Source organism: Malaya genurostris, chromosome 3, assembly GCF_030247185.1.
Source record: "Malaya genurostris strain Urasoe2022 chromosome 3, Malgen_1.1, whole genome shotgun sequence".
Classification (NCBI taxonomy): domain Eukaryota; kingdom Metazoa; phylum Arthropoda; class Insecta; order Diptera; family Culicidae; genus Malaya; species Malaya genurostris.
In genome coordinates this window covers 53,899,369-53,916,223 of record NC_080572.1, presented here as the reverse complement: position 1 = coordinate 53,916,223, position 16,855 = coordinate 53,899,369, and the positions used below count along the sequence as shown (strand labels likewise).

Here is a 16,855-nt window from a genome sequence, read left to right as displayed (position 1 = left end):
CGAATACTGTGTTGCCAATAAGAAAAATGATTTTTGGTTATGATAATAATCCAAAAGTATTAATGCAAACTATATTTATGGACAAATAGATATAAAACAATAGAATAGATAGAATAAACACAATGTAAAAATGATGCATTTAAAAAATTTTAGATATACAAGAATAAGAAAAGTCTATGGTTTTGAGAACCAATGAAAATACTGAGTACAATGCATTTGATTTAACTATCGATTTCAGTGTGAAGATACGTAAGAAGTAAACGATCAATATATCATTAAAATACAAACAACTCTTGATTGCAATGTTTTAATACATATATAGATCTATTATAACAAGTTCGAGTAAAGTATTATGACTATTGTATCACAATTTGCAAACTGATTGATTTTCAAAACGTTTCGTCGAAAAAACGAACTGGGAACAGTTTCGCTCTCTCGATCAATAATGAGAGCAAGATAAAAGTGAGCGACAAAAGAGCTATCAGAAATTTATTTATTAGCAAATACCAATATCTTATGTTTTGTCAATCAAATAGAATAAACTTTCACAGAACAATAGAAAAAATATCAACATAAACACCAGCATTTACATTGCATTTCAAAATTTTATGTTTGATATCAAGAAAAATGCGATAATTTTCAATAAATAGTTTGAGAGAATTCTCCGACTTCATCAAATGTTGCCATAATTATGGATTTCTTTAGTAAATTGCCAACAGTTTCCTGGACGTCGTAGGTCGCTCGACGTAATAACGTCCTATAAGACACATCCTCTTCGAAAAGAAAATTCTGACGAACGATGACCGCTTGAGATCAAACATTTGAATACCGGACGAAAGAAAATAGCGGCCCATACACGTTCAGTTTTCCAGATAGTTCAAATCAGGCCCGTAGCATAAATCAAATAAACATAGATTTCCCAGTGTAATAGTAATGTAGTTGAGCAACCCGTGACAGCAAAAGCACCGTCTGGTGGAGAATGGGTGCGTAAATGCTCCTAAAATGCATGCATAAAGGTGCCTGCGCATTAAATGTTATGTTTATTTGATTTATGACAGTAGCTAATGGGAAAAAGTACACCCGTTTCTCACTAGAGGTGCTGTTAGTGTCACTGTACAGTGGGAAATCTATGTTTATTTGATTTATGCCCGTAGCCAGGAAATCATTTTGGGAGGGGCCCAAAGATAAAAAATTATGTTACTGAGGATTGCTTATGTACATAATTTTCGGTGCGCCTTTTATCGGTGTTTCCAACAGACACTGGAACTATCATTATTAAGTATTTATATTAAATTTGTAACTGTGTCCGAGATAGAGATGTGCGAAACAGCTCATACCGGTGAGCAGCTCCGAACCGATCAGCTCACTAAAGTGAATCGATTCAATGCATCAGCTCTTCAGCTCATTTAGATTGAACTGAAGGTTAGTTTTGAGCGCCGTTTTTCTTGCACCGTTTTTCTTGTGCCGTTTCTCTTACTCCGTTTTTCTTTCATATGCATGATCGAAATCATTAATGCACAAAGAACAATGCTATGCGAACTAATTTGTGTGTGAATCATTATTATGTCACATTTGTTGGCATCCCTGAATGTACCTTAGCCTACTGAGTGAGAGGTAAGATTTCTTATTGACAATATCTCATTCAATCTGTTAAAGAAGGATAGATGCACATTTGGTAGAACGAATGAAAGCATACATTTCTTCTCATTTAGAAATCGCTCTTCAAAAGCCGAAGATCCGTTCAGCTCGTAGCTTGTTACCACCTTACCAGTGCTGTGAACTGGTGAGCTGCGGTTCTTTTAAAAAGAGCTGTGAGCTGTCAGCTCACTTTAAAGATTCGATCAGAGATGCCAGGTCTGCAGATTTGCCTGTAAATCTGCAGATTTGGGGTATAGTGCTGCAGACCTTTTTTGTTGTGCAGACTTTTGCAGACTTTTGAAATTCTCGCAGACTTTTGCAGACTTTCGAAATTATCGCAGACTTTGGTCTATAATTGAAATTTCCGCGACGTTTTTTTTTTTTGCTCGCCAAGAAAGTTTTGCTTGTCATACTTTATAGAGAAATTGCTGCCAGCAAGACATACTTGCTGACTGCAGATTTTTTTTTCAGATTAACAGACCCTGTCTACAGACATTTGAAATTTTTACCTGGCATCTCTGGATTCGATTCACTAGAACAGCCAGCGATGTCAGATCTACGGATTCGAACATTTTCTACGGATCCGTAGACAAAATCTACGGAAATTGAATTTTTTCTACGGAAATCTACGGAAATTACAATTTATCAACGGAGAACTACGGAAACTAGTTTTGTCTGGAGAGCAAAAAAAAAACTTCACTGTGAGAGCTTCCGAGAAAAATGCCAATCTACGGAAATGACACTACTACTATCCGGCATCGCTGAGAACAGCTCAGGAGCGAATTGCCCATCTCTAGTCCGAGAGAAGGTTGTTGCGTTACATTTCTTAACGTTTACTATCATGCCATTTCAGTCGCACATGTCTAAGATCTCCTAATGTCCATTTCTAGAGCACAAAAATCCACAAGGCTTGTGAAAGATTTCGAGAAGTGGTCCGAGATTGCTCCCTTACTCAGATTCGTGGAGAACGGAACACATCTTCTAAATTTGTAGGTCATATTAGTTGATGGCCACACAAACTTACTCTGGTTATACAGGTTTCGGTATCAGGTCGCGGAAGTAGCGGTCTAAAATGTCAAAACGAAACTCACATCGATTTCTCAGAGTTGATTTGAGGTTTTGGAACAGATAATAGTTCGAAGAAGCCAAATCAGGCGAACAAGGTGGATGGGCAAGTAACTGGAGCCCTAAACCGTTGATTTTAACCGTAGTAGTAATGTAAAGCCCTTTCACAGCGATTTCGGTCTTTAATCGCCCCCTTAATATACGCTAATACTTGTATTGAGGTAATCCTCCAAAAAGTACACTATGACAATCCCAGAAACCCAGCATCATAATCTTTCCGACCCATTCCATTGGGCCTCCCTTCCATGCACTCGTGCCGCTTCGAAGCACGACTTCAGTCCATTGTCGAGTAATCATTTTGTTCTCTAGCGTATAATAATGAATCCATCCAAACATGTACTAGAGGTGCACTTGCGTTCGTCTTCTAAGTCCTGCAGAATCTTGCAAAACTATGGTAAGTTCGCGAGCTTTCTCTTTCCGGTCATCCAGTACAATTTAGTGTCTTTTTTATAATTGTCGTTTATTGATTCAACTGGATTCAACCTCCAGTTCATTCAGTTTTGACACTGTTCTCTTCGTGTCATTCATTATTATTCTGATTTCGAGAGGGGCCAGGACCCCTTGCCACCCCCCTCTCCCCTTCCCCTCTGGGTACGTGCCTGGTTCAAATGAACCTTGAACAGAATTAATAACTGAACGATTATCTGAGCTGAGCGTGTGTGGCCTCAGGTTAATTTTGCGTTTTTTTTTCATGTCAATTTCATCAGTTTTTCCATAGAGGCTCACTGTTCTGGTTAAAAAAAAACTGACGGACTGAACGATTAACTGAAGAACTGTCAGTTAATTGGATAAAAGTGAGCTCAAGAGCTTCAGTCCACTTCCGGTGAAACTCTCAACGGGTGAGCTCGTTGCATCGTGTTAGTCCGGAGAAAATTCGAGTATTTCACAAGAAAAGATTTTTATCCGTACTTTGACGACTCGATGCAGCCACACAGCGAGATTTTCGCTTGTAGTCCAGTGAAAAGAAAGTCCATTGGACTATAAGCGAAAATTAACTGACAATATAGCCTAAGTTGCTGTATCATCAAATCGGCGTCATCTCAAGTGAGGTGACGCCAACCTGAAAAAGAAGAAGAAGAAGGGCTTCAGTTAAAAAACCGGTCATTTGTCCAGATGAACTCTTCAGTCACTTCAATTAATCGTTCAGTCATGACGTCACATATTGGATTATACATGGAACAGTTCATTAGCTTAATGAACTGTTCCATGTATAATCCAAACCATACTCTTGAAAATTTGACGATATCGAGTATAGCTTGTTTATGGTATTTGTTTATGCGGGTAGCCATTATTAAAGAAAACGTGTTATTTTTCGTAGTAAAGTTGAAAAAACTCCGGTAGTTGATTGGTTAAAATTCCTTATGATATTATGATTGGTTCTTTGAAAAATAAAGTTTCTCTCCTCTTGGTGTGCATTTTATAACTATTAATCGGAAACGGAATCACCCAGAGCGGTACACTTCTTACCTGTAAGGTTGTTCGTGGTGAAATGTCCAAAGCAATTCTGTTACAGCTCGCTTGACCTGGTGCAATGATGTCTACCGCAATTTGTCATGGCATACTATACATTAGTTATTATAAACTCGTTTGCACCCACACATCCACCCTCTTCTCAAAAAAAAATGTAATACTAGTTCTCTTAGCTTTACTTCTAATAAATCAAAATAAAAACAAATAAAATAATCTTATAGGTCGATATACGAGAACTTATGTCAGAGAAGGAATAACGTTTCAGTGTAATCATACAGTTTCACTCAAGTTTTCAGATTTTTCGCAATGCACAGATTTTTTTTTAACCTTTGGCATCCCTGGGTGTATCGAGTGGTATATCGCTCGGATCCACGATGTAGAATTAACACTGCACACTTCGAAAAAATCCTGTGATTTTATATTTTATCAAATGCACATAAATGGAGCAATTTTACGTGCAAGAACATTCAATATTATAGCTAAAATTCCATGACATGAAATTCATTGAAATAAAAAGAAGGTTATGATTGCGACCGCTGTGACTTGAACTGAGAATAATCGGATTACAAAGTACGTCCATTGATCGACTGAGCAACAGAAGAACACATCTGTATTCATACAGTCTAACCCGCTAGCCGAATGCACACTACAATCAAACTAGTAAAATTCATGCACTACAATCAAACTAGTAAAATATTAAGCCATTATTTGGAGGCCGCAGAACAAGCCCAAACCAAACGATTTCTTGGTCCATCGTCTAACAGAAGGCCTCCAAGCCCTTGGTGGGACAAAGAGTGCTCAGGTGCTAAACACGCGAAAAAAAATGCTTTCAAAACGTTTTTAAAACGAGGATGAGGAACTCTTCAGAACTTTGAAAAATTCTTGTTTTAGAAACCAAGTACAAGAACATACTTCGAGCCAAGAAATGCAGCTATTGGAGACATTTTGTCGAAGGTTTGTCAATACGACCAGTCGAATGAGGAATCGTTACGTAGGACATGAGAGTGAGGAATACTCGAACAGATGGATATTTGATTTTGCTTCTGTCCGCTCCTCTATAATTGTTACGTAAATGACATTGACAGCTAACCCCATGTACACTAAGACAACTGCAAAAACCATTGCAAGATACCTTAGATCACTTGTCCGTTTGGGCTGTTCATCTGGGTATCGAATTCTCTGCGGAAAAAACGGAGCTGGTCGTATTTTCAAAAAAGCATGATCCCGCGCAGCTTCAGCTTCATATGATGGGAAGAATGATCCAACAGGTTTTGACTTTCAAATACCTCGGAGTGTGGTTTGATTCCAAATGCACGTTGGGAGGACACATTAGGTATCTGATAACAAAATGCCAACAAAAAGTAAATTTTCTTCGAAAAAAAAAACAGGATTTTGGTGGGGTGCTCATCCGCAAGATCTAATAAAATTGTATCAAACAACGATACTTTCAGTGATGGAATATGGATGCGTTTGTTTTCGTTCCCCTGCAAACTCTCATATTATCAAACTTGAGCGAATTCAGTACCGTTGTTTGCGAATTGCCTTAGGCTGGATGCATTCGACACATACAATGAGTCTTGAAGTTCTGGCAGGAGTTCTTCCATTGAAAGATCGTTTTTAGGAGCTTTCATCGCGACTGCTAATAGCATGTGAGGTACTGAATCCCTTAGTTATTAATAACTTCGAAAGGCTAGTTGAGTTTCAATCTCAAACAAGATTCATGACAGTATATTTTATCCATATGTTACAGGAAATCGACTCTTCAAGATATATTCCTATCCGTCACAGCCTCCTAAATGTCACTGACTCAACTTAATTTTTCGACACATCCATGCAGCGTGGAATTCCGGAACACTTACGCTCGATGGAAATCCCAAAAATATGTTCAAGTAAGTTCAGTCCTATTGACTCTGAGAAAATGTTTTACACGGACGGATCGCGAATTGAAAAAGCGACAGGGTTTGGTATGTTCAACAATAATGTTTCGGCCTCATTTAGGCTTCAAGAACCTGCATCTGTTTATATAGCAGAGTTAGCAGCAGTTCATTATAGTTTGAGTGTAATCGTCACATTATCTCCAAACCATTATTTTCTTTTCACAGATAGTCTGAGTGCAATTGAAGCCATTCGCTCAAACGCTGCTGGCAAAAATGAATCATTTTTCTTGGGCAAAATAAAACAGTGTCTGAACGACATATTGAATAATAATTATCAAATTACTTTAGTTTTGGCTCCCGGTTTATTGTTTCATTCTAGGCAATGAAAGAGTTTGTCCAAACGTGGTGCTTTTGAGGGTGAAACTCATGAGAGACCAATTGCTTTCAACGAATTATATAGCGCGTCCCGCCAAAGAACACTTGCCAGCAAGCTTCTTGGGATATAGATTATCTGGGTCGGTGGATGCACTCAATTATTCCTAAAATATCGACAAAGGCATGGTTCAGGGGACTGAATGTGAGTAGGGACTTCATTCGTGTGATATCCAGACTCATGTCCAATCACTACACATCTCCTTCGAATTGGACTTTCCTAGACTAATCATTGTGCTTATGGCGAAGGTTATCGCGATATTGATCATGTCGTTTGGACATGCGTGGAGTATCGTGATGTCAGATCTCAACTAATAAATTTCTTGCGTACCCAAGGTAGACTATCCAATGTCCCAGTAATAGTAAATCGCTTGATAAAAACATACTAATATGATATTCGAAATGTATTACGTTTAAAGTACTATATATTGTGGATGCCACGGCGAAGAAAAACTTAAGCATATTGCCTATTAAATAAACGTACTTATGGAAAAAAAAATTAAGCCATTACAAATGAAATTTTCCAGGTCTTTATGAGTACACCTGTAAAATACAATTTTTTTTTGTGTGTGGTGTATCATGATGGCGAAGCGAAACTCCTACATTATTTGTTTGTACATTTTCTAAATCATTGTCAACATGTTTTCGAGTTCGATTTCACTACCTGAAGCATAACATGCTCAAATTGCACGGCGTTACTGAAATCGTTGACTCCTCGTCAGTCTGATCAACAGATGCGTCAAATGTCGTCTGATTCTCTGCATTGCTCGTACCGCTGACCCATCGGACATATTTTCCGTTATTCTCCATATATCTTGCTTTTAACACTTTTTTTTGTGGTCTGGAATTGCACGCAAAAATATGCGCGTAAGATTACTTACGAAGCAAATGTGCGCGATCTCAAAATCCGCTTTGCAATGCACGATTATTCAAATCCGCTTTTTTTTATTTGCACGGCCACGTTGCCTGCTTCCTTTTGTGCGCGACGTTTCCGGTCCGCTTATTTAAATTTAAATATTTGCGCGACCTTCCTGGTCCGCTCTGTGATGCGCGATTTCGAGAATCCGCCATTTTTATTAAAATTGCGCGACCTTCCTGGTCCGCTTATAATGCGCGACCATAGTGATCCGCTTTTTCATTCATTTCATTTTCTCTTCGGCCATTTTCGTTTCACAATTGAACGAGAAAATCTGCGTACCAGATAGTACGATTGTAGCCGAATATTGGTATGTATTTTGAGTTGCCCAATCGGACATATTTTCCGTCGTTTGCCATATTACTTTAGTTTAACGCCTTTTTGTGGTCTGGAATTATACACAAAAATATATGCGTGAGATAACTTATAACTGAAATGTACGCGATCTAACGATCCGCTTTACGATGCGCGATTATTGAAAATCCGCTCATTAATTTTCTTTTTTTTTTTCATTTGCACGGCCACGTTGCTTGCTCCGTTTATGCGCGACGTTTTCGGTTCGCTCGTTTATATTTAAATATTTGCGCGACCTTCCAGATCCGCTATGTGATGCGCGATTTTATGAATCCACCTTTTTCAATTAAAAAAAATCGTCAACATTTTTTTAAATGTATTTTAATGCGCGACCTTCTTGGTCCGCTTTGATGCGCGACCTTCCTGGTCCGCTTTGATGCGCGACCTTCTTGGTCCGCTTATGATGCGCGACCTTCCTGGTCCGCTTATGATGCGCGACCTTCTTGGTCCGCTTATGATGCGCGACCTTCCTGGTCCGCTTATGATGCGCGACCTTCCTGGTCCGCTTTGATGCGCGACCTTCTTGGTCCGATTATGATGCGCGACCTTCCTGGTCCGCTTATGATGCGCGACCTTCCTGGTCCGCTTATGATGCGCGACCATAATGATCCGCTTGTTCCAGTTATTTTCAACGTTACGTAATCTCCACCGACGCTTCTTTTTTTTTCATTTGAAAATGAAAACCTTTGTGCCAAATATTTGAATAATTTTCTGTTGCTTTAGGTGATTCCGTTTCCGTTTTGAATAACTATGCTATTTGAATTGCAACTCCTGGCAGGATCGCCATTGTGCATTTTATAACTATTAATCGGAAACGGAATCACCCAGAGCGGTACACTTCTTACCTGTAAGGTTGTTCGTGGTGAAATGTCCAAAGCAATTCTGTTACAGCTCGCTTGACCTGGTGCAATGATGTCTACCGCAATTTGTCATGGCATACTATACATTAGTTATTATAAACTCGTTTGCACCCACACACTTGGTATATGCAATTTTAGTATACATTGCCATATCTAGCATATTATATTTATCTACCCTAAAAAGAGGGGTTTTTACTAGATACCTTAATAGTGATGAGCAAATATATGATCTTTTAGATAAAAAGGGCATTTGTTCAAAAGACAGGAAGAAGGCCGTATTACACAAAGAATCAAAAATTTCATAGCATCTGAAAAATCTACGTTTTGCTTCTTAAAAGTACACAATACAGTACAGTATTAATAAATAGAAAGTACAAAAAAGTATCTACAAACACTATCTAAATATTTCAAAATACGTCAAATATTTAGTAAATTGAAGATACAGAATTGAAGGTTGGAGGTGAACTTTTTCGCTGCTTAAAAGTACACGTGTACCTTGAAAGTACAGACCAACTTTGCTTAGAAATGATCAAACAAAACAAATCAAACAAGGATGTGTCTTAAAAGTGACATGTGCATTATTTGTAAATTTTAAATAAAATAAAACACATTTAACAATGGCATAAACCTGTGGATTAGCTCTTGTATTAGCAAGCTATTTAAATGTTCATAAAAAATATTTACTCTATAGTACATTTCATACATTTCAATTGGTTTACTACTAACTCTATCGGAGTTGAAATATTTTCGCAGTTCCATCCTCAGACGTTGAAAGTAGCAAATTTCTAGACATATCGTAGGTAACATCCTGAATATCATTTCGATGACCAAGTAAATCATACTTAAGCGATCCACTGCGTAGATCCCAAACTTTAATAATGCCACCCAGAGTCCCCCCAACCAAACTATTATCTTTCCCCCAAAGTAACCTGAAATGAATGAAAGTATAAATTATCGAAAAACATTTCTAAGATGATTTTCAGTACTTGGTTATTCCTGTCCGATGGGAGTCTTCACATTGGACTCGTGCAGTTTGCCTGGTAACGTCCCATATTGTAACTGTACCATTCAACGTCCCAGTAGCAGCCACTTTCACCTCAAAATCCGGGTAATCAATTACTACCGCTTCCACTGGTCCATCCTCTGGTTGCAGAGATCCAACCGGTCCAGATGGACCCATTATAACAGCCTTGCCTTCTTCGCTTCCTGTTAAAACCAGCTGGCTGTCTCGATCAATTGACATACAGGTGATGTTGCTTGTGTGACCAAAGGACTCATTCGGTACTATATCCAGTGACGGGACATTACTTTTAATGTCCCATATTTTAAACGAACCATTGCCGTATCCAGCAGCGATTTTCTTTCCATCATGAGTCAACTTTGCAATCTCACACTTTTCTCCGAATCCTTGCATTACCTTGCAATCTCCAGATGGTATCCTCCATACATAAATTTCCCCGGTATCGGCTCCTGCAAGAAGAACGTGCGATCCGAAGTGCCACTTCATCCAACACATATCGCCCATGGGAAACTCCCAAACTTTTTTGTAATCTTGTGTAGTTTTGAAAACCTGAATCTGTCCAGCCATATCCCCAGTCGCTAAGAACATTCCATCATAGCTGAACTCACATGCAATCACCGAATCTGTATGTCCAGGAGCTTCAAAAATTACATCTCCACTTTTGATGTTCCATACAAAAGCACGATCGTCTTCTCCTCCTGTCACGGCTAGATCTTCTGAAGGATGCAAAGAACCGCAGAATACTGGTCCGGTATGCTTGGTAAATGTAACCAAAGCATCATCACGTTCCGGAACGTACACATTTTCGGAATCGTACTCATCATCAGCGAATCCGTAATCTTCGTGAGAATCCACACTATCTAAATGCAATATAGTTGGAGGAAAAGTCAGTATATTGGAGAAGACTAATCAATAAATTTGTTACTCACCATCGGCATTGTTTTCCCATTGATCTAAAACTTCATCAGCGTCACCAATATATATCAGCTCATCATCTGCTTCCTCCTCATTTAACTCATAGGGGGACATCGGAGGAGTGTTGTCCTTCATTATAAGCACAATGTGTTTGATTAATCAAGAACCAGAACTTTTACTGCAAAATCAATCAGGTATATTTACAGAAACGGTATACAGCACCGCACACTTAAACCAAAACCAAAACAACTAACCGTTCATGGAAAACATGTGCTTTTGACAGCACTTACGCATCACTTTTTATTCACCACTGTATTTCACCACATAACGCTGTATCGGTAGGGTGGTAACGAAAGAAATAATTCCCGCGAGGTTCAAACGATTTCACATGATAATACAATATCTGGTATCATTTAATCCCAATTTTGAATTTAATTTTTGAAACAATCATCATTCAATCAAAGCTAGCCTTAATCAGCTCAAAGGGACTGCAGAACCGATCAATCGCCGTAGAATGAATCAATTTAAGCATTTATATTTCATATAGAATTTTTTTTCCAAAGATAGGGGTTATTGTATCAATAGTCATCGCCAAGTCATTTTGCGGATTGATCAATTTTCAATCAACGAATTGTGATAAATCATAAAATCGAATAAAATGTCCTCGCTTTGGCTCTTAGAAGCAATAGGCCAGAGAAAATAGTTCGACAGTTGGTAACACAGCTATTATAGCAACGTGAAAATTCGAAACGAATGCACCTATTTTCATCTCATCCTTAGAATCAATGGATCAAAAAGGAAAAACACAGATCTCACTCTTACTTTTGGTTTCAAATTATGAGATGAATAGTGGAGCTGATATGAATGAGGGTACCGTTAACCTACCAATTATTAGTCTAGAATGATTTATGGAAATAAGTAAAAGAGAATAAAATCTGGATGACATAAAGATAAGATTAAAAGGATTGAGACAGAAAAATAAGTTTATATACGAGAAATTAATTCAAGTTTCCATTGAATTGCTTCAACTATCAGGACCAAAACATTGAAATAATAGTTTTTGAAAATTTCGAACCATTTCTGCATCTTCAATACCATGCCAATTTAATTTATTCACCACTAATCAACTTGTAATTCCGGAACCGACAGATGAATTCTATAACGTTTAATTTGAACCTAATTCAATTCATGGTGTACTCATGGGATGAGCTCCATCTTATGAACTTTTTTGCCATTCAGTAAAGCCATTCAAGTGAAGAGGTTGTGTTTCGATTATACTTCTCGTGAGTTAACGGCTGCAGGTAGTTAAAACTGCTGGTGCTAATAGCCAAGGCAATATTCGGGGCGTTTCCCGACTGTAAAGCTAGCAACGAAGGCCATCCCGTTCATACGCACAGAGGTGCGAGCGCATAGGAGTGACGAGTCACAGATGTACCATCGCATAAGGGTGCGAAGACGAAGGGGTGCAAAGGCACAGAGGTGCTAAAGCAACCCAGTGCTGATCTAACAGGTACCAGCATTTGTACGCTGCGTAGGATCGAAAGAGAGGACATATATAGTGAGGTGCTACACTGCAAGGATCGCATTTGATCGCCACCAAGAGCAACAGCACTGTAACACATGGATCAATAAGTCTCGAGACTAAAGCAGAGATGGCGCTCGTAGTAAACCAGTAACCACGTTGTTCCAGAAAGTAAACACCGTCTTTACAGTTGCCAAACTAAGCAGCTAAAAGGCTGTAATTTATTCAATTCATTAATTATTATTCTATGGTAAGTATACTTATTTCATACATATTCAGTGTTTTCTTCTTCTTTCTTTTCAGGTATTGTCACGGAAGGATGATTGCTCACAATCTACAATAGTAACGGTAAGTTTTAGATTAAGTTTCAGGTAAGTATTTTTCAGTGGAAAAAAAACGAGTTTCGTGTTTTGATAAAACATTGTTTTTTAATGGGTAAAAACACCGTGCAAACGAAACAATGGGTTGAAAAATGTTATCCGGACACTTGTCCATCAAAAGCAACGATTTGTCGGTGGTTCGCCGAGTTTAAACGTGGTCGTACCGACACAAATGACGCGGAACTCTCGGGTAGACCTGTGGAAGCCGTTACACCGGAAAATGTGAGTGAAGTGACAAAAATTATAATGAAAGATCGTAAAGTGAAGCTCCGTGAGATTGCTGAGATGACACAGATATCATATGGAAGTGTATTTACTATCCTTCATGAAAAATTGAGCATGAAAAAGGTTTTTTCCAAGTGGGTGCTGCGATTGCTTTTTCATCAAGACAATGCACCCTGCCACAAGTCGATGAAAACAATGGCGAAATTGAACGAATTGGGCTTTGATCTGCTTCCCCACCCCCCATACTCGCCAGATTTAGCCCCCAGTGACTACTGGCTCTTTGCTGATCTTAAAAAAATGCTCCATGGAAAAAGATTTGGCTCAAATGAGGAGGTCATCGCTGAAACTGAAGTTTATTTTGAAACGAAAGATAAATTTTTTTTATGAACATGGTATTGAAAAATTGGAAATACGTTGGAACCATTGTATCACCCTAAAAGGTGATTATGTTGATGGATAAAAAAAAAATTTGCAAAAAAATGTTGTTTCCATTGTTAGTCTCGGGACTTATTGATCCATGTGTTACCTGGGGTCAGATACAGGCAGCACACCAGCATTGAGATAGCAGAAAACGATACCAAAAGACTGCCAATTGGAAATCGTTGGATGAGTTTCACGTCGTTCTTTACGATAGAGGAACAGAGACAACAGAAACAAGGTAGATTTATTTATTTAATTTTTTTATTTCTCTTATAACTGAAATTTTACCATACAAAAGTTTCCATTTTGATATTATCAATTTACAAAAAAAAAAAGTTAATGTAATGGATGATCTCATGGAAGATCATCCGAATCCGATTCCGGATACTAGTAAGATCTTAAATACTCCAAGGGCTAAACATTATCCAAAGGGTACCACTGGGCCATGGATAGTCTGTTTTCGAAAAAAAGAAAAGGTTTAATACAAATGCAAATGCAAATTACAAAGTAATTGACATCACATTTTTTTAAAGTAGAAGAAATCTCTAAAGTTAATAGAGATAAAAATCGAGTTGTTGTTAACGATTTGAAACAGGCAAACGATATTGTAACCTGTAAATTATTTGCTGTTGAATATCGAGTTTACATTCCATCGAAGGAGGTGGAAATTGACGGTGTTGTCACTGCAGCAACTCTGACAGCCGATGATTTACTTAAAAATGGAGGTGGTCGTTTTAAAAACTCCATGCTTGAGGAAGTTAAGATACTCGAGTGCAAGCAATTGTACTCAGCATCTATTGTCGATGGAATTAAGTCTTATCGTCCCTCAGATTCGTTTCGAGTAACATTTGCCGGATTTGGGTTGCCTAGCCATGTCTATATCGATAAAATTCGTCTTCCTGTTCGGCTTTTCGTACAGGATGTTATGAATTGCACGAACTGTAAAAAAATCGGACATACTAGTTGTTGTTGTAATAAATCTAAATGTATAAAATTTCAAGGGCCTCATAAAGATAATCTTTGCGATAAAGATATTAAAAGCTGTGTATATTGTGGGGAGAGTCCTCATGATCTTTCAGTATGCGCTGCATTTAAGTTGCGTAAAGACAAAATTAAGCTTTCTTTAAAAGCACGGTCTAAGCGCACATATGCAGAAATGATTAAAACGATCATTGATGTCCCACCTTTGGAAACCGAAAACGGGTTTTCAATCTGACTCTGACGGAAATAGTGAAAATACCTCGTTTGTCACTCCTCAAGGGTCTGATAAGAGGAGATTACCAAATCACAAATTACCGAAAAAGGCACCTAAATTTACACATTAAAAAAAGATCCTCGTGTTAAAACTAAAAAGCCAAATTTAAAAAAAAAACTGTGCCTCCTGGTTTGTCAAATTCACTGACCAATCCAGGAACTAGCACAAGAAGAGACAACAATCCAGCGGGCTCCGTTTCACAGCCACCATCAGTTTCACTGAAGTTTTCGGAAATTGTAGAATGAATTTTCGCAGCAATCAATATTTCTGAACCTCTAAAGACCATCATAACGGCATTCCTTCCAATAGCTAAAACTTTTTTGAAACAGTTATCAGCTCAATGCCCAGTTCTCTCAGGTTTTGTATCATTTGATGGATAATTTATCATCCGCCGCAAATGATTCAATCACTGTCCTGCAGTGGAATTGTCGAAGCATCATGTCAAAACTTAATTCATTTAAAGTTTTGTTGCATAGTCAAAAATGTGATGTATTTGCTTTGTGTGAAACATGGCTTACATCAAACATAGCCTTAAATTTGAATGACTTTAACATTATACGTCTCGATAGAGACTCTCCGTATGGCGGATTGCTTTTAGGAATTAGGAAATGTTATTCCTTTTATAGATTAAACATTCCTTCGACTTCTAGTATATAAGTTGTTGCTTGTCAAATACACATTAAAGGAAAGGATAATTGCATTGCTTCGGTATATATTCCTCCAAGAGCACAAGTTGGACAGCGAAAGCTTAATGAAATGGTCGAAGCCCTTCCTGCTCCACGTTTGATTCTGGGAGATTTCAATTCGCACGGAATAATGTGTGGAACGTTTACAATGATAGCAAATCATCTTTCATATACAATATTTGCGACAATTTTAGCATGACGGTATTAAATATGGGTAGCATGACACGGATCCCAAGACCTCCTGCACGTCCAAGTGCATTAGATTTATCTCTTTGCTCGACTTCAATTCGACTAGATTGCACCTGGAAAGTATTTCCTGATTTACACGGTAGCGATCATTTACCAATCATCATCTCAATTAGCAGCAACAAAGGCATTGCTAATTCAGTTAATATTCCATATGATTTGACAAAAAATGTTGACCGGATTAAATACCAAAGTAGTATCTCAAGTACCTTGAACTTCAATGGATGAGCTTCCCCCACTTGAAGAATATGACTTCCTCGTTTATTTGATTCTGGAGGCCGCAGAACAAGCCCAAACCAAACGATTTCAAGGTCCATCGTCTAACAGAAGGCCTCCAAACCTTTGGTAAGACAAAGAGTGCTAATATGTTGAACACGCGAAACAAAATGCTTTCAAGACGTTTTTAAAACGAGGAGGAGGAACTCCTCAGAATTTTGAAAAATTCTTGACTTTAGAAACCAAGTATAGGAGCATACTTCGGGCCAAGAAAGGTAGCTATTGGAGACATTTTGTCGAAGGTTTGTCAAAGGAAACCTTAATGAGGACTCTTTGGAATACGGCCAGACGAATGAGGAATCGCTACGTGGGAAATGAGAGTGAGGAATACTCGAATCGATGGATATTTGATTTTGCGAGGAAAGTTTGTCCAGATTCTGTTTCTACGCATTTTATTATTAGGGAGTTTTCTCCTAATAATGAATGAAACCATAGCCCTTTTCAATGATGGAATTTTCCATAGCACTCATGTCTTATAACAATAACGCTCCTGGGTTGGACAGAATTAAATTCAACTTGGTGAAGAATCTGCAAAAAGATGTTAGTTAGAATTGTTGCAAAAAGATGTTAGTTAAAATTGTTCAACAAGTTTCTTGAGCAAAATATTGTCCCACCTAACTGGAGACAAGTGAAAGTTATCGCCATTCAAAAGTCGGGAAACCAGCTTCCAATCACAACTCATATAAACCCATTGCTATGTTGTCCTGCATCAGAAAATTGTTCGAAAAAATTATTCTTCGATGTCTCGACACTTGGGTCGAGACGAACGGTTTGTTGTCAGATACTCAGTTCGCTTCGCTCAAAAACAACGAATGGCATCTGTATTTTTAGAACTTCAAGGAGCATTTGATTCAGTTTCCATTGATGTTCTTTCAGACAAGCTCCACCAACATGGACTTCCAGCGATTATAAATAATTATTCGCACAACCTTTTGTCAGAGAAATGCATGTATTTTTCACATGGCGATTTGGCAACCTTCAGAATTAGCTACATGGGTCTCCCACAAGGCTCATGCCTCAGTCCGCTCCTCTATAACTTTTACGTGAATGACATTGACAGTCTAGTAACCCCATGTACACTAAGACAATTGGAAGATGATGGCGTGGTTTCAGTTACTGGATCCAAAGCTGTTAACCTGCAAAAACCATTGCAAGATACCTTAGATATTCATCTGTTCATCTGAGTATCGACATTAGGTATCTGATAACAAACACACATTAGGTATCTGATAACAAA

At 38.2% G+C, this 16,855-nt stretch overlaps 1 protein-coding gene across 1 annotated transcript; it reads right to left on the bottom strand.

The window, feature by feature from the left end:
* Positions 1-9,282: 9,282 nt before the first annotated feature.
* Positions 9,283-10,882, bottom strand: LOC131438426 (angio-associated migratory cell protein). Its single transcript, XM_058608441.1, has 3 exons — positions 10,623-10,882; positions 9,659-10,553; positions 9,283-9,601 (listed from the first exon to the last, which is right to left on the bottom strand). The coding sequence occupies exons 1-3, from the start codon at positions 10,741-10,743 to the stop codon at positions 9,400-9,402; spliced, it is 1,218 nt and encodes a 405-aa protein (XP_058464424.1). The 5' UTR covers positions 10,744-10,882; the 3' UTR covers positions 9,283-9,399.
* Positions 10,883-16,855: the final 5,973 nt, after the last annotated feature.

Coding starts and splice junctions, on each gene's coding strand:
- LOC131438426 (XM_058608441.1), bottom strand. CDS start 10,743: ATGAAGGACAACACTCCTCCGATGTCCCCCTATGAGTTAAATGAGGAG. Junction 10,554..10,622: donor ATGGGAAAACAATGCCGATG/GTGAGTAACAAA, acceptor TATTGCATTTAG/ATAGTGTGGATTCTCACGAA. Junction 9,602..9,658: donor CATCGGACAGGAATAACCAA/GTACTGAAAATC, acceptor CATTCATTTCAG/GTTACTTTGGGGGAAAGATA.